The sequence below is a fragment of the Alternaria infectoria genome, assembly GCF_024043175.1.
Source record: "Alternaria infectoria strain BMP 0036 chromosome Unknown scaffold_4, whole genome shotgun sequence".
Classification (NCBI taxonomy): Eukaryota; Fungi; Ascomycota; class Dothideomycetes; order Pleosporales; family Pleosporaceae; genus Alternaria; species Alternaria infectoria.
In genome coordinates, this window is record NW_026250693.1 from 421,344 (window position 1) to 442,158 (window position 20,815).

Genomic DNA, 20,815 nt, shown 5'->3' on the forward strand with positions numbered 1-20,815 from the left:
TGGCTGTCGCGCTGGAAAGCGATAGAAATTGCCAGCGCTCGGCTGTCGGAACAATAATAGTAAATGTTCAGCCCGACGACGAGGCCGTTGTGGATCGTGTGGATCTAACGCGCGACGGTACGACTAGTCGTGACCGTGTTTTCGGGAGATGGACGCGGGTGCTGTCAATGGCGATGAACAAGCTTCAATCGTTCAATCGCTTGACAGCAGCCCGTCGCCCTAAGTATCTGGCGCGCGTGGCCGTCATGAGCGAAAGATTTGCTCACCTGCACATCTCCCGCATCTGTTCCATGCGACATGGCGAGAATATTGCCGACACCAGCGTCCGTATCCGGCGGACAGAAGGTGAGTAAGCCACCGCTAGCCGATTGTGCGAAGGCGGTCAGAGCTGTCCTTCATCGTGATTGGGCAGGTCAGTTGAGCGCAGAGAAGAGGTTTGCCGGCGGAAATAGAAGTTCGCCTACGTCATGGGCAGACTCTGCTGGGTAATCAGCGGCGCAGGCCATTGTCATCACCGTGCATACGTAGCGCCTCATGCAAGTGGGGCACCTCGTGGTCCTCAATAGAGAAATCGTCGCAATAGGGGAAGATGCCATTGCCATTGATGCCCATTCATATGCCTGACCCGTAGTAGCACTCATAGCAAATCTGCCATCTACATCGCACCTACCGCTCTCTCAAACATCTTGCCCAGGTACGCGTGTCGGGTTTCGCCAGCGGGCAAAAGCTGCGTTGCGAAGATGCCGCAAGTACCGCCCTTGCGATCGATCCACCACTTCAGATTCGGTGCACCTCCCCATCGCAAGGTGCCAGCCTTCAAGCCTCCTTCGGCATCATCTTCGAGTGCTACTAGACCGCCCAAAGCATGAGACCATTTCCGCGCACCAGGAGTGCCAAACGGAGCATCGCCTGGAATCATGATGGCAGCGTAGGCTGGGACGGACAGCGTCTGATCGAGCGACTCCTGCGCCGCGGGTGGTATACATGGAGCAAACAAGAGCTCGATACTTTCCGACTTGAGAAGCTTGCCATCGTTCCGGAGAAGCGACTTTAGAAGTGCGAGGTAGTCTTCGGTATTGCCGAACAAACCTCCGCCACCGAACTCATCTTGAGGATCCAGCGGCTGTGCCAGTGGCATATCTGGTGGGTTGCCAGGTATGAGAGCTGCATCAGGTGCAAGACGGGTGGTCATCGGCATCAACTCCTGCTCGATATTGTTGTGCTTGACGTAGAAGGAAGTCTTATCCATCCCCAACACATCAAAGATGTATTGGCGCATGTATGCTTCCAGCGTGCAGTTGTTGGCCCTCGCGATCATCAAGCCCACAAGCTCCAGCCCGCCACCATATGCGAAGCCGGAGCCGGGCTCAAAGATGAGAGGTGTCGCAAAGCACTGCGTGATAGGCGTGCGCATGAAGAGACTTTCTTCGCTGCGATGCTGCCTCCACTTCACGAGGTCAGCCGCGAGAAAGTCGTAGCCGACTCCGCTCGTATGCGTCAGCAATCTTCGCAATGTCAACCTTTCTTTTGCAGGTTGTAAGATAGGTTCATCAGCGTTCCAGCCAGTCAGGACAACAGAATTCTTCCATTCAGGCAGTAAACGATCGGTGTCAGTGGGTTCGTCGAGCGAAAACAGCCCACGCTCGACGCACTGCAAGGCTGCGATAGCCGTCGCTAGCTTCGTGCAAGATGCCAGCCATACAGTCGTCTTCGTCGATACTGGTGGCGACGTAGAGTCGAGCTGCAGTGTACCAAATGCAGCAAGAAAGTCATCTGGTTCCGAAGCATCAGCTGTGAATCAAGTTAGCCGCGAACTGTAGGCCATGTAACAGAAACACAAATGACAAGCGAGGTCGCCGACCGTGCGAACGGCTGCGAGCATCCGACGGCTCCGTCGCATATTCCGAGTCCCATCTCAACGTGCCGCTCTCAAACGCACGCTAAACTCAACGGCCCTGGCAAGTGTTTTGGCAAAAGAAAACATGCAAAACCAGACCATACCCTTTCGAAGTGCTCTTGCAGCACCGAGAGCCACACCGGGCAGCAGGCGCTCAGGGCCGGATGCAACTGCCGACTGAAAAGCGTCATTGAACGAGGCAGAGGTTGTCATCTTGTAAACTTGGAAGGTACGCAGTGCTTTGGGTGTTTACCTACATCATCCTCGATACCAGACCTTTATATCTTGATGAAGCCAAACTATGCTTATCATGCATCCTTCTGGGTGACTCACAATTGCATCGCAAGTGCCCGCGGAGACAACAAAAGGGCGCTGTAGGATTTAGGACGATGCAACAACTATCGTGAAGCTTCAGTCGCTTAGATGCTCACAGAGCGCGTTGCTGTTTGGGTACTAGGGCGAGGCTGCCATCCTGATTCCGCGACTATTTTTGCGTCCTACGGGCGTAACCCCTCTCTTCAACGCCCTTCGGGCTGAACGCCTACGCTGTAGCCGCGGAAACAGGTATCTCTCGACTATCACTGCGACTTCATCGCAGCGCTCTATCCTACATAGGTAGGCATGCCGCTGTTGCGTTTCTCGCGTCCGCTTTCGCTCCAGAATCCACCCGCCCCCACCTTCCGGTCCCGCACCCCACCACACCACGCCAAGGTTTGATGCACACAAGCCGGGGGTACGAACGCACACTCTGACCGGTACCTGACAGCTCCAGACCTATGCGTCTTTACTTTTTTGCTTCAAATTCTCTTACCTTACCTTCAATCTTAGAACACACCATGCATGCATTGTGGACGTGGGCGAATCATCGCGCATGGGGGATGACGGCATACTGCGTCTCCTGTCATCTCCGCGACTAATTCTCGGACCTTTCCATTTCACATCGTTACAGATGCTGCGAAGCCGCTGATCCTTCTAGTGTTCCCAATTCGGAGGTGACTGCATACACTTGCCACCGTATGCAAACTTGTCACAAACGGGTCCTCGACACCACTTCATCGTACACCGGTCACGGCTGCGGGAGAATTGAGCTCGATAGCCGACACGATCACGTACGATGCAGATGGTATCGATCGAAAAGGCGCCACTCCGGACAGATTCTTGACAGGGACCACCGTGGCGGGAGCGCCCGACCGCTGCAGATTGGCTCGAGCCCTGTCGGTTACGCATGTTTGACAACCCGTACGCGAGGAAACTCAAGGTCGGACTCGCGTTTCGTCAAACTCCAATACGTTGTCGTGGTCAAGCAGGGTAGAATTCTCGGGTCCACTACCGGCCACTAGAATTCTGTCAACGTCCCTTGATCATTCCAGGATCATGAGTATACGCGCATGCAACGTAATTCGACGTAAAAGGCCATTCCAGGTTTCAAAACAGGAGTGTGGCAAAGCGTGAACAGCAACTGCTACTCACTGCAGCAAGTCCGCTCTATACTCCCAATTGAGATCACTGACGCATAATGGGCACATTAATGCCGGGACTCGAAGTCGTGTTGAACAGTACCACAAGAGGTATCATTATTTCTCACCGATCAGTATCCTAGACTAACAACGACCACGCGGTTCATCGTCTACGGAGTATATCCCATCTCCGCGTCGATGCTCGTATATGCGGGTGGGTACATAGCCGGGCAAGCTCTCGACTGCCGTTATGCGCACCTTAACGGTCATCGTTCCCAAACGCTGTATTGGTCGACCATTGGAATTGTTTTTTGTGGTCGGCCCACTTTTGTCAAGCCCTGGCGGATGTCTTACGCCCCCATGCTCCTCTCCCATTTAACAGGTTTGGTACTTCAAAAGCCACCATGCACAAATGGTAGGCATCCCTTCACTCGAAAAGCCGTTGTTCAACTGTCTCGAACTTTGACAACGTTCCACGCACCACACAACCTAACGAATCATCTTCATCATGCCTGGTGGCATAAACCCCCCCATCGAGGTCAAACTGAGTTGGCCAACACCAAACTATGTCAACCCTACACTTCGACCAAACGCCGTCCTGTGGATTGCGTGTGTACTTGGACCTATTACCGTCGTTATGACTCTTGTACGGTTATGGGTCAGAATCTTTCATCAACGATGTCCCGGCTGGGACGACTGGTTGATGTTAGCTGCCCTTGTGAGTTATCAGTGATCACTCATCATGGCTACGCTAACAATCCTAGCCTCCAGTTATCGCCTTGACAGTCATATATCCCCTAGGTAGGATCTCAAACCGGTCCATTGCTATCTAGCTAATGCTTCTCAGCAACCAACCAAGCATTCGACCGACATATTTGGGACCTAAACTACCTCTTCGAACCGGAAATCATCGTTAACGCACGGAAATACGTACTCGCAACCGAATGTGTCTTCTGTGTTGCAACTGGCCTCGTCAAAGTCTCCATTCTTCTCTTCTACCGACGCCTCTCGGCCCGCGCCGTGTCGAAGACATTCGTATGGGTGACTTGGGCCACTATCGGCTTCATCATCGCCTACACCATTGCCTTGACCTTGGCACCTATCTTGGGCTGCCAACCCATCTCAGCATTCTGGGATCAAGTAAACATCATCAAAAAGTTACAAGGTTACGAGTTCCACTGCTTCGACGAAGGTGCCGACGTCTTCGCTGCCAGCATCATATCCTGCGCCCAAGACGCCCTGACTGCCGTTCTTCCTACGTTCCTTTACTGGAATCTTCAGATACCGATCCGACAAAAGCTGGCGTTGTTCGGTATCTTTGCCATGGGTTACGGTGTCGTCGCACTGGGAGCTGTGCGAGCCTACTACAGCTGGTACACCTTCTATGGCACTTACGACGTGACATGGCACACATGGAATCTGTTTCTTACTTGCATGCTCGAGCTGTACATCGGATGCTTATGCGCCAATGCGCCCGCCATGAAGGTCTTCTTCAAACATTTCTTCCAGGAAAAGCTCAGTCAGCGATCCAAGACAAGAACACCAGCTGGTACCGATGATCGCCAGGATAGTGCGCACACCAAGTCGAAGAACTCGTGGAGGAAGTTCGGTGCGAGCATTACAGGCGGAAGCTGGGCCAACAGCACCAAGGGATATTACGATTCTCACCTTGGTACCACTGTCGACCCGCATGGAGGTGTGCATGTGCACAAAGAGGTGCAAGTGACCATGTCGCCAACCAGCTCGGCGATGCCGACACCCACTGGCATTGACCGCCCTGTGTCAACTATGACAGCCGACATGATCTGCGACCGCGATTACGAGGACATCGAGCTTGGTCGTTACACCACAGGCCACAACTCGCGAGCATCCAGCATGCGATCGACTCATCTCTTCGAAGGGCACGACTTGGAGGCACTCCCTCCACTACCCATGTCACCTGCATCGCCAACGTCGCCAGCAAGCGTTGCTCCTCTGGCATCGCACCCTCTCTCGCCCACAGAGAAGAGGCTACCCATAACTCCCCTGCCCGGTACGGCGATAAGCCAAGAATCCAGGAGGGAAAGAAGTCCCACTCCCATGCCACCACCGCCAACCGCGCGGGAGTCGCCATACCCCCCACGCGGTTCAAGTCAGAAAAAGCCAAGTTGGCAGTCGTGGTCTTGAAGCGTGCCGCGCATGCTAATGCTCAGACCGTTATGTCGACCTATACCCACGCACGATATGAAGCATCGCGTAGATCGCGCAAAAGTTTCCTCGTCTTTCCTTGTACTTGCAGCGTCGCTGTAATGTCGCTTTATGATACCATTTCCGCCCTCTGGCGCTACTATAGAAGCATTTTTCAAATGCATCAATATATTCATATCTTAAAAAAGCTTCGTGTACACTCCTGTCATCATTCTCGACTAACAATTAAGGTGTTGTGACGCTCGCTTCTACCCATGTTGGTGACCTTGCGGATGCGGCTTCGATCATGACGACTTACATCAGCGTGCTGCAACCTCGGCATGCGGCCGAATCATGCCATTCACATCGAATTTCATCGAACGTCAGAAAAACGAAGACGTCAAATGATGTACACCTCGAGACGAAATTGTCAAGTAGGTTCTAGACCCATCACATATTAGCCGAAAGAAGAAGGTGCATCCTCGCTACTTTTTGTTCGGAATTAATGACCCAGCCATTCCGATTCCGATGAGGCGGGCACCTGGAATTTCGCACACGGCCTGGGGAGCACTTTCAACCTCCAAGCCCTGTCGCACGTAATGACTCAATGGCGTTCCCCATAATGAAAAAGCGTTCTCCACCAAAGCCTGAATCTCTAAACCGGTCAAAAGTAATTGAATGGTTCATTCTACCCGCATGATGGCAACAAACCTTTCCCCACCAACGCTTTTCACACCGTCGGATCTCAAATCGAACCCAACCCTATCGAAATCCATCACCCAACTCGTCAACGACGCGTTCTATCGTTCGTATGAACGAGATACGGCGAAATGGGATAATTCGGAATCGCGCTTCAGCGATGAAGAGGGGCTTCATACGCTGCTGAGTGAGGCGGGCAGCGTTATCGCATTGATCTTTGACGATGCGGCGAGCGCGAACGAGAACGGTACCATCGATGGCGGAAACGGTAGCATCAGTGGCGAAGGCAGCAGCAGCGACGGCAAAGAGAGTAGAAAGGTCGTCGCATGCGCCTCCCTCGTACCCTGGAAAGGCGGCTGGGAAAAAGAATACGCCTCCACAGAAACAGGCTGGGAGATCAAAATCGTGTGTGTTGACGGAGATCCACAGTACCACCACCGCGGCCTTGCGATCCAGTTACTCGAGTTTTTACAGCAATATCTCATCGTGCGAGAAACCATTCAGCTCGAACAAAAGGGACTTCAGGGCCAACGCGTGTTGAGCCTTTGGATTTTGGCCGCGGAGTGTCTCAACGGCGCGTATTGGCGTAAGAGAGGGTATGAGGTGGTGAGGAAGAAGACGTGGGGACCGGGGACTTGGAGTTGTAAGACGAGTTTTGAGATGGTGGTTTTGAGGAGGGATGTTACGTTTGGGTTTGGTGGTGGGTTGGCGGGCAGCCGGTAGAAAAAGGGTGTATCGCTAAACGCGACAGTGAGCCTTCTTCCCAATCGGGCTTTGGGGGAGGAGAAGCCATGCGCATGTTGAATGTCAGTCCTGTTGTCGCGTAAAATTCCCGTAAGCCAGCCCTCCGCAGATCAGGCAGGTAGCATCGTCGTGTCTTGCTGTCTAAAGTCATGAGTTCGTTCGGTTGCTCCTTGAACACCAGCTCGATTTGGAGATCTGTCCAGTGTGCCCATGGGTGAAGCAAGACTTCATTCAGCTTTTCTTCTATACACTGCGTCCAAGGCTCGCTGTCGAAGACCATGAATTGCGCGAGGTCCTGGACGGTTGCAGCGACGCGCTCGTCAGTTAGAGTAGCCTCGCTGTTATGCTTCTCTTTCACAGCGTCCCAATCGACCCTCGGATCCAGTGTGAACAAGCAGATGAAATCGTTTCGCAGAAGGCGTAGTTCTAGTAGCGGAAGTAGGTTGAGCGACGAATGTGGCACTCGGGGCACTCGGGGCACGTGGATGATGCCTTGCAATACGCCCGCTCTGTAAGCAGCGATTTCAGAGTTGTTCCAGGGAGTGTCCCTGGATCTTGGCTTCGACATGGAAGGCTCATTGCAGATGGTTTCGTCGATATATACGGTGATTGACCTCGGCGCGCGCATGGACAGAGACTCGCCGTCACTGAACGTCCAACACACCGTGTGGCAGAAGTGCTCGACGTCCAGCCAGTCTAGACCGACTTCGAACGTGGCAAAGAGGTGCGAGAGGAACTCTTTGCGCAGCTTTTGACACACATGTGCGAGTGAGAAGATCGTAGCGGGAGGAGAGCCTGCGCCGAGGGAGAAAGAGTTCGCAGTGAAGCGGCGGACGCGGCCCTCGTATTCGGCAGTCAAGAACTCATAGGCGGAGTTGCGGAGTTCTGTAATGATGTTAGTATTATCGCGACAGATTTTGCGGTCTAGTGAACTCACCCGCAGGTAGGTCGAGAAAGCGGAAGGGCTCGGGAAGTGAGCGTCGCGTTCTCATGTTGATTAGTGACAACGTTGTAAAGATTGATCCAAGGTTCTTAGTAGGATTCGTAGTTATCTAGCAGATGGGATTGTGGGGTTAGAGAGAAGGAGAGTCGGCAAGTTGGGGGCAGTCATCAGCGTGGTGGTCCGTGGTGAGAGCAAACGACACTGAAAGTCTCTTCACGTGTGGCGTGTGCACGCCGACGAAGACAAAGATTGTTGAGTACGTGTTGCAGAGAATGACATGTAAAAGCAAAGAACCTCTCACTCGAGACTGCTCTGGGGTTCAGGAAACTAATATTCTTACATTACTACAAATCGCACCCTGATTGTCACCCTGTTCAGCTTCCACTTTGTCGAGGTGTGTGCGTGATTGACTGCATAAGAGTAAGGTGCGGAAGACTAAGCTTGTACACTTTGAGATGTTATGGAACAGAAGACCCCAACATCTGCGTAGAAGTAACTATGACGATGACCATCTTTGTCCTACTCGATACCAGACCGCCTCAGTAAGCTGCCATCTCCAAATCTCTCACACCTCAATCCTTAGGCCAGGAAACTCCGGAAACTCTCCCCAATATGGATCAACGCCAATTCTGTTGAAATAAGCTTCTTCCAATGTGTCTCCTTCAAATTCCTCATCCTCAGCGTCCAGGTGCTCGAGCAATTGCCGAGATTTAAGGTAGAACGCTGCCTGGGGCGAAGTGCTAACACCGATGTTGGAAACCATGATTCTGGTGATCTCACCGGTCTCGATATCGGATATCCACCGTGGGTGTCGATTACACATCATCTTCTCTACGGGTGTTGCGTCTTCTTCGATCCAGTCCGTGAATTTATATCCCTCTCGATGTTTCTCTTCATCCTCGTCGTAAAGCTGCAGGCTAGCCGTATCGTGGACGAGACGACAGGTGAAGTCTGGTCGACAGAGGCCAATTTTGACTAGCAATAGCATATCAAGCCCATAATGGTCTTCTCTCTCTGCATCTCCGCGCCAAGGAGTGACTATGGTCATGCTGGCTGGTGCAAGCTCAACGTTTTCGATCTTGCCATTGACGTTCGGAAAGAAAGTGCGCAGGTAACCGGTGACCGCCTTCCAGTCAATGATGATCTCTCGCTTCATGCAGACGGGCCAGTACTCAGTACGCAGCTGTTGACATGTCTGCGCAAGCGCAAGACATGGTAGTACGCAGCGTGATTGACCGGCTTCGGTCGCAGCGGCAAAGTCATAGACACGATTGCGCAACTCTAGTAAACATGTCAGCCCCGCGATCTTGGCCACAGAGGGTCGCGCCTACCTGCTGGTAGATCCAGGAAACGAAAGTGGTCTCCGCAGTCGCTCCTGCTGATACTGGTCTGGGCCATTTCTGAGTTGGAATTGGAGCTGTGCCGGGGGTGTCGGTTGTGAGAATGTAGTGGAGAGATGATGCAGTGGGTTGGATGCGAAGGTACAACGGTAGAGTGACCCTTGTTAGCGTTGCGCGAACTATGTAGTCGCCTAATGCGATCCACATTCACGTGTTTCCCGGTGATTAAGAGTGAAATACACCCAAATACATATTGTGAGAAGCAAGCTGCAAGCTACGTGATTCGTATGTTTTAGACATTATATATACAGGTGCCCAAAGACTGTACAGATCTTTACAATGTCAGACAGCAAGCTAGCGTAAGATATCGACGGCCAATCTGATCACTCGCTAACTTTATTCTTTCTCTGCACGTTCCGCCCGGCTCGAGTTGTTGAAATTGCGCACATCAATGCCTTCAAAAGCAATGCCATGATAAACCCCAAACAAATCTCCGAAACTTGTCATATTGTAGAGCTGTCTCATCTGATCCGTGAAAGCTTGCCCTTCCCGGTCCAAGGTCATATCGACGCCGTGGGGTGTGTGCCCCGGCTTGTACCACAAGTAGAACCTGCCATTGTGATGACAGCAGAATTCAGAAATTTTGGATGCTTGGATATCGTGTCTCAATGCAGGCGACGTATTTTCCAGGATCTCCGTTATGAGCTCACAGTTATACTGTGAATAGAATTGCTCTTCGGTATCTGCAGGACCGGGGATGACGGTGACCTCGGTTTCGGGGGACGTTATCTTAACTTCCAGGAGAGGTAGTATGTCCACATTCGTGGATGGCGGACAGCGGTAAATGACGCGCGAGGGGCGTTGCCCATCGAGTACCCGCTGGTTCGTATGGCCCGACGCAAAGAACGCGTTCGTGAACCTCTTGATGTCTTTGTCTCTGACTGTGAAGGAAATGTTTTGCATGTAGATCTTCCTGAACTCATCTCGAATTTGTCGGCAGACCTGTGTGAGACTGATGGTGGGTGGGTTGCCAGGCTTGAGCATGATGATGCGCGGCGGTGCCTCGGCAGCGTATTCATAGATGTGGTTCCGAAGTTCTGAGGTGTGAAGTTAGTGAGTCTAGCTCATTATATGAAGAAGAGCTCATAGTATACCTGCAGCGAGGTCTAAGAAGCGGAAGTGGTGTCCATTGGTCGACCCGGAGGTGATGGAAGCATCGTGGAGTTGCATGGCTGCAAGCGCGTCGCCAACAGCGCTGGTATAGGACGCGATAACCTGATCTATGAATTGCGCAAGGTGTTTCTATGAAGTGTTCGCGACATCCATCGACGTGGAGCGTGTAGGAGTCGGCGTGCGTACTGGCGTGCCTAAAGCTTTCATGTTCAATCAGGCAACCAATCCCGCGCTAACCCAAAACGTCCATTGCCCGGGGCCCCACCTGCCACGCGTGCACCTCAGACGAGACCTTGGAAAGTAGAGTCGAACATGTGCACCGTAGGCTACATTAATCTACAGATCAGAATCAACAAAGTCGAAGCAATGTCGACTTCCTGGCTAGGTTCTACTTCTTTCTTCCCGTGCAGAGAGGCCTCATTTCTCACCTCCACCACATACAAGAAAAAACCTGAACAGGTCTGCAGACTACATCAAACCAAAACCCTGCAAAGTAGGTGATCTAACGCCAATGTAGACTCCAAGGTGTTCAGTTTATTCCTAGATTGGCGTGCCTCCATCAAATTGGTGGAGGGCGTATCATACCATTATCTCGTCCCATAGGCCGTCAAGACCGGTAGTACCCGTCGTTGAGGCGAGCTGCTCGCTGAACTTAACATGAACATCCACGGCTTCTTCCGGAGATTGCATAGTGATGGCTACACTCTTCACCTCGTACTCCTGTACAGCAACGCGCCACTTCCGCTTCGCTTCCTTGACTAGTGCAGTGCCTTCAGTTCCGAGTTGTGCACAACCACCATACTGTACCAGCTTGGTGATGGAGACTCCGGCGGGAGCACGATCCTCGAAATGGATGATGCGCACTTCCAGTCTCTTGAAGGCCAAGCCCAATCGCACTAGATGGATGATCTCCGTTGGTCGATCGAGCGTGCAGTCGAAAGCCGTTTCGTACTGGACAATGAGCGCCTTAGGACCGGAGCCGTACTCTTCTTCCTTTGGATAGAAGCTCTCGAGGAATGCGTGGACAGAGTGCCAATCGATGACGAACTTGGCGCGTGCAAGCCACATTGGTCGGTACTCGGAACGTACCTAACACGTGGATATGCTAGATCAGTACATGTCTCGTATCCATCTCACATGATAAGTTACTTGGCGGGAGACTTGTGTCAGCGCGATGCCTGCGGCGCCGTGATCACGAGGTCCATGGACTGGTGTGAGTAGCTGAGAGGGTACCTCTGCGACAGCGTACTCGTAGATTTGATTGCGGAGCTCTGGATGGATGTCAGTCTTCCGCTTTGCGACATTTCGATATATACATACTAACCTGCTGAGAGACGCATAAAGTCGAAAATACCTGTTGGAGTATACGCGACCTTCTTCGCTCGCGGAAGGCGACTGCTGGACAGGACGTCGTCGTCTCGGCGTCGCTTCAGGCGAAGCATCGAGAGCTCGGGCGTGTAGCGATCCATGGTGATAGACGCTAAGCGGATGGTGTTGGAAGCTTTTGTTGTTGTTGTTTTGGATGCGAAATACGTACCGTAAACATTCAGGGTCTCGCGTTTGCTGTGACGTCACCTACCTAGGTAGTCTACAAAAGCGTTCGCATTCACCATTTACATTCACCGCTGGAAAAAACAAAAACTCTATCAGAGTCGTTTAAAAATGATTCTGATGCTCCTGACAGTCTCTGGCCGGATATTCGCTTAACCATGCACTTGCATGTCCGCTCGATTGGGGACAGCGCTTACTCTAGCCCCACAACTGCGCCTCGTGCCGGTGTGCTACACGAACTACGAAGAGTCATAGCTCTGGCCCAGCTTGCTGTGTATCATCTGTCGCCTGTAATCATTCCAAATGTCATCAAAAGATCACCCCATGAACCTCGCAATGCCAGACACCATCGACTCCGATCATTTGTCTCCAAAGAGTACTCACGGCCAACTGCTACACATGTTCAGGAAGATGAAGAAGCGACGACATGTACCAAAGACCTCTACTGAGACTACAAATGTAGGGAGCATCACCTCATCACTTCTACTACTCCCCGCTGGTTTGTCCCCCCAACAACACACACATCCCCGACCTAACACACCCCAGAACTCCGCAACCAAATCTACCACCACATACTCTCATCCCAACCCCGCCCCATCTCACTCTTCAAATCCCCCGTCCTCTACAGTTCCTGGAGCCACAGCACATCCGCCTGGTTCCGCATGATAAAACCCAGCCAAGTATGCCGGCAAATGCGCAAAGAATATCGCCCCTTGGCTCTCCGCCAACAAGAGCTTACTATCAGCATCAAACCCTGGCTCCGCTACGTCGATTTTGTATACGGGCCGTTGTGGTCTGTAGCACACGTGCCTAGACGTGTTGATCTTATTATCGAGGATCCGTTGGTAGAGCGACTTAGACTGGATGTACTTCCTTTGCTGCGGATTCGGCATTGTAGTCACCCCGCTGGAAAAGCGTCGATATCGTTCAGGCCGTGTCATAGCTATTTAAAGCAGCCGACGACGATGAAGGTGCAGCTGGATTCTATATTGGGCTTTGACGATGCACGTTGGGTGGCTTGTATTGGAAGCGGCGATGTCGCGGAAGTCGTGATTCATGCTGGAAGAGGAGGTCTTGACTATGGCGTTTCCATAGTGAGGGTTGTGGTTGTGTTCAAAAGTGGGAAGGCACCTGGTAGGCTTACGAGCGAAGTTATTGTTCCCGAGGTAATGGTTCGCGATGAGGGATTTGTTGATAAGTTTGCGGAAAGTATGGGTTGGACGAAGAGACAGGGACTGGATGTTCATGCTTCGATAGAAGGGCATTGTAAGAATGTGTGGCCACTTCGGCCGACGAAGTATTTGTCGAGATGGACATGAGATCGGCAGTGTAGAGGTATATTGCAAAGGGCTATCTATTTCGAAAGGTCGTGGCACTGAGTGCGTCTACTTCCATGTCGACGCACCCGACCTGATGACCACCCAGGACGATGTGAAATAGCCGCTTTCATGATGAAAGGCAAACTGCTGAATGATAATCCAGAGCACCTTGTTACGCATTTTGAAGACGTCACCAGGCTGCCTGGGCGCATGTCTCAGCTATCAACCAAAGCTAGCATGTGAGTATCATCCATCCCATTCCCCCTCTGAATACTACTCACGAATGCCAAATATAACTTTTGGTCTTATCGTCATCGTCGCTGAACCAAAACTTGTGCCGATACCCATATGAACGCTCCTGCGGGTTTGGGTCAGGCCATGAGAGCCTCAATTCACGTATGCCACGCGTGGGCTGAGCTGCTTCGTTCCACATCTCATGAACCGCAGTCTTCCACTTTTTAGCCATGTCTTGCTCCATGGTGATTCGGAGTGCAGAGTCGGAATATTGAACCCTCAGCCTCATCTCTTTGATCGACTTGGCCATGTCTCGCCACTCTGAGTCGGACGAATCAGCGAATAACGAGAGCATACTGTTGACCTGTGCGATGCTTTTTGCCGCCGAGGAATATCTTTTCAGATCCTTCTGAAGTTCGAAGGTAAAGCGAAGCTTTGGTGAGCGCGCGACAAGCGAGACAACGCGGGCGATGTCGGCATCGTAGAACTCGTCCACGCCCATATCCTCATCGCGGCTATGCCCAACTACGCTGATGATGTGTCCGCGGTAGCGCAGCATCGTGGCCTCGTCGCTAGGCGGATAGAAATCGCGGATGTATCGGGCGTAGTGGTAAGTGGATTCTAGGCGAAAAGTAGTTTCACTTATGTAGATGATATGGAACTCTTTTCGGATTTGTCGACACGTCTGTGTAAAGCAACGCCATCCTCCTACCGGTTTGATCGGGTCATCGTGACGTAGACGTAGTGGAACGGGGTCTGTATCGATGCAGAAGCTGTATATCTTATTGCGTAGTTCTGTAGGTACTGTATTAGCTAGGTTATGGGTAGTTGGAAGGACGTACACACCACCTGGAAGGTTCAGAAAGCGACTGTTTGATGCGCTCATGGTAACACCCCGCATCTGCGCTTCTACGGAGGCCATGAGCGGATACTCCTCGTCGATTTCTGAGTTACTGCTGTCAAGGTTAGTGACAGATGGCAGAGTGCGAGGGGCGACGTACAGGTGTAGGTGATCCATCTACGAGCTTGTGTTGTCCGTGAGAAGAGTCTGTGGTGAAGTGAGAATAGAGGGAAGCGCCTGACCAGGTGAACCATGGTACGGCTGCCAAGCAATAAGGTAGCGCGTGTTATCGGGTACCTGCATGTACTGTGGGGTCCACGGGTGCGGGGCTTCACCTTCACGTGAGATACGTAATCAACGAGCAAACGCGCTTGACGCTTTGGGAAGTTGGTAAGTTCTTCTAAGAAACCACGTCCCTTTGCGAGATTGGAACCTCGCAAGGAACACGGCACAAACTGCCAACCTATATGCGACCCGGAGAATATTGGACGCCAATACGAGGGCACTAGGCGTAAAACAATGTCTGCCTCAAGCCTGCGGTGCGGAGTGCTTATACACGCTCGTAGCATCCGTGAACAGTATAGCAAACGCATCCATGGGCGGCGCACCCATCTCAATCAAAGCCTGCCGTGAGTCCACCTCCCCAACCCGCTTCATGGCTTCTTCCATTATCTCCCTCGAATAGAAGGTGAAACATATCTCAGGAACGGTGCTGCAGGTAATCTCGATCCTTTGAAACACAAGCTCCAAATGCGGACGAAAAGCGCCGGACGAGATGTGGGCGAAGAAGTCGTCGACGGAGGACGCAAGATCAAGGCATGCGCTAGCATCTGTGAACGCGACCTTGACGGAGGGGTACTTTGCGCAAAGACGTGCGAGTAGTCTCGCGTCGTATCGGAGCCCGTAGTATGTGGTAATTCGAATATTGCCTTGCACGCCAGGAATGCCAGTCGACACGGGAAGCTCGTCGTTCGGGCGGCCCGGCTGTAGCGGTTCGTTTCCAATTCCATTTTGTTTCCTCAGTCCAGGATAGAAGGAATAGAAGAACTTTTGCGCGGTGACCTGGTGGATGACAAGAACCGTCTTGGCCATGTACATTGACCCGAATTCTGCGCGTGTCTGCCGGCACACGTTGCGAAAGCCGCCGTACAGTCCAAAGCGAACATGTTCGTAAGGCTTCTCTGGTCGTTTGGGCATTCGTGGCAGTTGTATAGCTTTTGGTTCGACGCAGTACTCGTAGATGCGGTTGCGAATTTCGCCAGGCAGCGACAGGAGCGGCGAAGTGGACATTGTGATGGCGTCGAAGCGATGGAGCAAATTTGGTATCGACTGCAAATGTAAGAGACGATTACTGCCTTCGGTTTGTATTTCATTTAGGTAGAGGGTGAAAAAGCAGAGAAGTAAAGTAGCAACAAACAGACAGAGAAGCGCTAGAGCCCATTCGGCTAGCACGACATCTAGCGCTGGATGCCTCATCTGGGCGCTCCAGGATGCAGCCATCCATACCAATCCTCCGGCTTGCAACAATTCGTCCGGACGTCCAGTATGCGGACATCGGCCAAGCCAGCATTCTCGAGAAATTCCATCGCTTCGAGGCCCGCTGAGTGAATGATGGTGCCGCGCTTGTAGCCCCAGGGAGGGTCTGCCGTAAGCCAGAGATCGAGAAATGGCGTCGAGACTACTGCTAAAGCGCCTCCATAGAATCTGAGGTCTCGCACACCCAGAGTTTTGAGGTAAAGGATCGCGGCATCCACATTATTATTTTCGGGTCGGACCGTTGCTAATGTCTTTGGCGCACTGAGAATACTGTTCAGATCCTGTACGAGCAACGACCCGTATACTTCTGATACAAGCTGGCTGCAGGGTTGACGAGGGCCGGTTGGAACGTGGGTGGTGTCAACCTCTGTGGAAAAGTCGAACTCGCATTTGCAAGATGGTTTCATGGAGCAGATTTGCAGCAGCGGGAGGATATCCAAATAGCAATCGTTTCGATCATTGACCCCGGGGCCAAGATCAAGGATTATATTGGCAGAAATCGGGCATACACGGGTCTTGACGCCTTTCTCCACTCGGCTGTATGCCTGGATGACCATTGCGAGGTATTCGTAGATGTATCGTGCGTCCACCCGGAGTTGAAGTTGTTCGCGGTACAAAGCCCCGAACTCGCTTCGAAGCGTCCTCGAGACCTGCGTGAGGCCTAAGAATTGATGGCGGGTGCGATCGATCCGTAGGCCAGTGTGGCTGTCTTGGGGACGTTTCATGTCCACGATGCCTTCGTTCTTGCAAAACAAGTAGACATTGTTCCGTAGCTCTGAAGCCAAATTAGCACTAACGGATAGAGCAATAAGGTGAATGTTGCTCACCGCCAGGGAGGTCCATAAAGCTGGTCCTTGGGCGAGAAGTAGTCAATGAAGCCATGTCGTTGTTGGCCGTCATGCTTGCTGAACACTGTAGTGGAGCTGCTTCGTGTTATGGCTATCGAGTTGACAATAAGGTGGTGGGGCTACTGGTTAATGTGATGAACCCGGCCTGCAGTTATACTCGTGGAAGGAGTAGCTGGCCATATGCAAAGGTCAGTGCTTCTGCAAATCGCCAGAGCGCTTTCTTCTCTCTCTAGAAACTAGTTAGATTCGACTGGGACTTCCCTCGACGACCTAATCCGTGATTCCGACTTGTGCACAGGCGGGCATTTTCGGGAAGGTGAAAGAACAGAAAGGTGACAGATAACGGAGTGATATTGGGCAGAGACCCAAAGGTGATATGCTAGGTAGCTGCTTCCAAGCCTTGCTACATGGCCTTGCCTTCAGGCGTACTGTTCCACGCATGTTCAAATTGTTGCCATCCGCCATGAGGTTCCTCGCACATCTTGAGATCGCTAATGACGAAGTCGTAATACCCTTCAGCAGGCAGCTTTCCCTGGTTCACAGTCCCGCCCATGGCGATGTTGATGAGAATTCTGAAGTCTTCCATACGTCGTGTGCCCTCTGGAATGCAGCCCTTCATGACTGGGTAGTTGTCGATGTACCAAATCATGCGCCCTCTCCATCCGGGTATGCCCTCTTCTTCGATCCAAGCGAAGCCGTAGGTGTGTGGTTGCCGTGCCAGGTCTGGAAGAGACGTCTTGACAACGCGATGCTTCTGTGCATCCTCGCCGGTGTAAGAACCCCAATGTAGACACGAGTGGTTCTCCGTCTCGCCGTTCCAGCTCTCGGCAAGGTCGACCTCGCCATCAGTCGGCCATTTGAACGGGTCTGCGGGCAGCATCCAGTATGCAGGCCATATGCCTGGTGCAGACGGAGGCAGACAGGTCGCTGTCAAGTATCCGCGCGGTCGCGATAGCGTCTGATGTGAGGTCAAACGCGCAGAGGTGTAGCTGCCATTCTGTACGAGGGCGCGCACGATCAGGCGGTTGTCGTGATGGAACGAGTTCTCGGGTTTATCCGTGTACATCTGCTTCTCGTTGTTGCCCCAGCCATGGTCGCCGATCTCGTGTCGGAAGTTCTGCGACACGGGAGTCTTGATGTCGAAGGACGGCTTCCAGTACACGCTCTGGCCCTGTGGTGGAGGGAGGTTCTGGGGCGGCGGAGGCTGCGCAGAGTTCGGTCGGTTCTGAGGAATAGGCGGGGGGCCGCCAGGCGCTGGAGATTGGGGCTTGCTACCCTGGGGAACGGGCGGTGCGAGGGGCTGCTGTTGCGGAGGCGGCGGGCCCCATTGCTGCTGAGGGGGTGCGCCCCATTGATTTTGCTGTTGATTCTGCTGCCCCCATTGCTGGTTTTGGGGAGGGAATTGCGGAGGATACTGGCTGCCAGAGTACTGCCCTGGATTTGGCGCAGAATAGCCTTGGGGTGGCTGCTGGTAGCCCTGAGGTGGCTGCTGATAGCCTGGAGCGGGTTGTTGGTAGCCCGGGGGAGGCTGCTGGCCCGGATAGCCCTGTTGGCCCGGATAGCCTTGGTTCGGGTGGCCTTGCTGGTGATGGCCCCCGGAAGGCTGCCCAGTGAACTCTGAGAGCTTCGCCTTGCCTTTTGCTAGCAGCTTGTCGAGTGTGCCTGACATTGTGTCGCGATGCCGTGATACGAAGGAAGTCACGGTGGGACGAAGGTTCCGCTTTGAGCCGAGCCGCCATGACGCAAGCAGGGCTGCACCTCCCCAAAAGCGCCGACGAACTTTCCAACAACAACACGGATATCAAATATGAACAGCCTTGTTGCAACAACTTCCTTCTACAAGGACAGGTAACCTTACCCCAAGAGATTATTAGGCACGTGTTCTAGACCATCGCGACTAGCCAAGGCATGGGTCTTCCTCGCAACGTACCAACCTCTCCGAGCTAAACCATGCCTTCATCATTTCTTCGATTCGCTGTTTCTCTCCTTCCTCCAATCACCGTCGCTCCTTCTCTGTCATTTTCTGATTCGTCATGCTTCCCTGTCGTCGCCTACAAACAGGCGTTCACCCACGTTACACCCGTGACGTCACATCTCACCACAACAACGGCTATTCACCCGAATAGCCAACCAGGCTGCCCATGGAAAGCGGGCAGGATGCAGGCCTACACATCCACGGCAGCAGCTATGTGAAACAGGAAGTGCTGCCTGTGTTAACGTAGGTCCCGCGTCATCCCCGTGTTTTGGCAACAACCAAACTGTCTTAACGGAAGTCGCGCCTTGTCGCACTGTCGCACTGTCGCACAAGACCAAACACTGCATATCCGGCAGATACAGCCTTCTCTCTTACACTCCACCACCACACTATTCCCATCAACTACTCCACCTCAGACCTGTGATACCACACCACTCGCCCGTCATTACTCACAAGCCCAACCGAACCAACATGTCTTCCATCGTCAACGCCCTCAGCGATCTCGTCTCGTCCATGGTCGAGCTCGTCTGGTCCTTCATTACCACTGCCGGCGCGCTAGTCCAGAAGACGGTCCAGTTCGCCCTCAACTTCGTGTTGGAGATGATCGACCTCGTGGTTAACTTCTTCCGTGGTCTCGTGGACCTTGCTGGCGGTATCGTTAGCTTCGTACTCGGTGAGTTGGCTGACGACGTTTGACTCGCGCACTCGATCGATTTGGGAACTAACAACACTATAGGCAACGTCCTTATGCTGGGCGTCGTCGCCGCCGCAGTCTTCGGCTTCCTCAAATACCAGCGCAGCCAGGGCAAACAGGTTACCGTCGGCAACAAGAAGCTGAATTAGCCTCTCTTCCGCGAACCCGATCTCTACAACCTACGACGATCCAACTGTTGGTGGTCTAGGCCTTGGACATGGCTGGTACGGTGGCGTTGAGTTTCAGACGTCCCTACGAATGGCGAGAAATTGTATGATACCCCTTGGTGACGGCAGCGTCATGGCGCCCAGCGCGGAGAATTAATGGTCTAGCGCTTAATCATGTACCAAATCAAGTTGTCTTTACTGCTTTCCCCACCGGTCGCCCAATCTACGCTGATCCTTCCCGTGTCCCAGGGCTTACCCGTTTAGGCTCTGAATACATTCCCCAACATCACGAATAAAATTAATCTATTCGTCTGATATGTAAATATCGAGTGAAATCTCCGAAGAATTCTTGTCTGCTCCACACTGCATGTCAAGAGTATTGGCAAGTTGCCGTAATGCCGAACCTCAATCCCTTTACAAAGAAGATCTCGTCGTATCAACGTCTGTCACATGGCGAAAGCGACCCATGCATCTCTCCAAGTTCCACTCTTCAAGGAGAGGAATGCGATGCAGACAAAGAGCTCTCGCTAGGTAAAAGTCCTCGTCGGTCGCTTCGTTCGTGCCTCGTGCACGCATGTGGGTACATATTTGTCGCATTTCTCGGCCTTTCGATCGGCCTCGGGGTCAGCAGACTGCTCAGTATTGAACACGATATCGATGGATACCTTAGTAAGCTTTCCGCAGTTCTCTATCGATTCCTTGTCCGCCAGACCGGTCTGTTGGCTCGGAATGTGTCGCAATACTGACCAATCATCAGCGCCATATGGCAGTCCACACCGCAGGATCGAAAAGGTCGTCTGGTCACTCAATGAAAGTTTCGCCGGTGAACCTAGCGCCGAGACGGAGAAGATGTGGAAAAGTCTGATACCGAAAGGACGAGCGTTCGTCCAACACCCCAAGCTAGCGAAAGAGATCAAATCCATGTCTGTCTTTCATGAGCTGCATTGTCTAGTAAGCCCCCCTCTCTACTACCGCAGCGGAATCACCTCGCTAACCGATCCTAGCACGGTCTCCGGCAAATGTACTACAAAAAATCCTACCTCCTCTCCAAACACCAACACCACGAATCCCAACGCTCACCACTAAGCCCGCCTCACATAAAAATCGAAACCACCGCCAGCACTCACGAACACCATTCCGCCCCCACATTCACGCCAAACCCCTTCATAGAAGCCCTTCTCAGCTCCGGCGAAGAACACGACGACCCCGACCATATCCAGCATTGCTTCGA

General features: G+C 52.6%; 9 protein-coding genes across 9 annotated transcripts; 2 read left to right on the forward strand and 7 right to left on the reverse strand.

Annotated features, from left to right (window-relative positions):
• Positions 1–655: 655 nt before the first annotated feature.
• J4E92_003134 (uncharacterized protein) lies at positions 656–2,159 on the reverse strand (the record flags this gene model as incomplete). The annotated part of the gene is made up of 2 exons (XM_051494533.1): positions 656–1,505; positions 2,155–2,159. 2 exons carry the CDS (start codon positions 2,157–2,159, stop codon positions 656–658), a joined length of 855 nt encoding a protein of 284 aa, XP_051354826.1.
• Positions 2,160–3,862: 1,703 nt separating this feature from the next.
• Positions 3,863–5,520, forward strand: J4E92_003135 (uncharacterized protein; the record flags this gene model as incomplete). The annotated part of the gene is made up of 3 exons (XM_051494534.1): positions 3,863–4,072; positions 4,119–4,155; positions 4,202–5,520. The coding sequence occupies 3 exons, from the start codon at positions 3,863–3,865 to the stop codon at positions 5,518–5,520; spliced, it is 1,566 nt and encodes a 521-aa protein (XP_051354827.1).
• A 1,381-nt stretch (positions 5,521–6,901) lies between these two features.
• J4E92_003136 (uncharacterized protein) lies at positions 6,902–7,955 on the reverse strand (the record flags this gene model as incomplete). The annotated part of the gene is made up of 2 exons (XM_051494535.1): positions 6,902–7,848; positions 7,901–7,955. 2 exons carry the CDS (start codon positions 7,953–7,955, stop codon positions 6,902–6,904), a joined length of 1,002 nt encoding a protein of 333 aa, XP_051354828.1.
• Positions 7,956–8,471: 516 nt separating this feature from the next.
• On the reverse strand, positions 8,472–9,062 carry J4E92_003137 (uncharacterized protein; the record flags this gene model as incomplete). Its single annotated transcript, XM_051494536.1, has 1 exon — positions 8,472–9,062. One exon carries the CDS (start codon positions 9,060–9,062, stop codon positions 8,472–8,474), a length of 591 nt encoding a protein of 196 aa, XP_051354829.1.
• A 1,936-nt stretch (positions 9,063–10,998) lies between these two features.
• J4E92_003138 (uncharacterized protein) lies at positions 10,999–11,888 on the reverse strand (the record flags this gene model as incomplete). The annotated part of the gene is made up of 3 exons (XM_051494537.1): positions 10,999–11,508; positions 11,557–11,690; positions 11,744–11,888. The coding sequence occupies 3 exons, from the start codon at positions 11,886–11,888 to the stop codon at positions 10,999–11,001; spliced, it is 789 nt and encodes a 262-aa protein (XP_051354830.1).
• A 1,467-nt stretch (positions 11,889–13,355) lies between these two features.
• J4E92_003139 (uncharacterized protein) lies at positions 13,356–14,541 on the reverse strand (the record flags this gene model as incomplete). Its single annotated transcript, XM_051494538.1, has 4 exons — positions 13,356–13,491; positions 13,634–14,144; positions 14,370–14,476; positions 14,525–14,541. 4 exons carry the CDS (start codon positions 14,539–14,541, stop codon positions 13,356–13,358), a joined length of 771 nt encoding a protein of 256 aa, XP_051354831.1.
• A 351-nt stretch (positions 14,542–14,892) lies between these two features.
• Positions 14,893–15,821, reverse strand: J4E92_003140 (uncharacterized protein; the record flags this gene model as incomplete). The annotated part of the gene is made up of 2 exons (XM_051494539.1): positions 14,893–15,715; positions 15,817–15,821. The coding sequence occupies 2 exons, from the start codon at positions 15,819–15,821 to the stop codon at positions 14,893–14,895; spliced, it is 828 nt and encodes a 275-aa protein (XP_051354832.1).
• A 1,330-nt stretch (positions 15,822–17,151) lies between these two features.
• Positions 17,152–18,417, reverse strand: J4E92_003141 (uncharacterized protein; the record flags this gene model as incomplete). The annotated part of the gene is made up of 1 exon (XM_051494540.1): positions 17,152–18,417. The coding sequence occupies one exon, from the start codon at positions 18,415–18,417 to the stop codon at positions 17,152–17,154; it is 1,266 nt and encodes a 421-aa protein (XP_051354833.1).
• Positions 18,418–19,194: 777 nt separating this feature from the next.
• Positions 19,195–19,566, forward strand: J4E92_003142 (uncharacterized protein; the record flags this gene model as incomplete). Its single annotated transcript, XM_051494541.1, has 2 exons — positions 19,195–19,396; positions 19,460–19,566. The coding sequence occupies 2 exons, from the start codon at positions 19,195–19,197 to the stop codon at positions 19,564–19,566; spliced, it is 309 nt and encodes a 102-aa protein (XP_051354834.1).
• Positions 19,567–20,815: the final 1,249 nt, after the last annotated feature.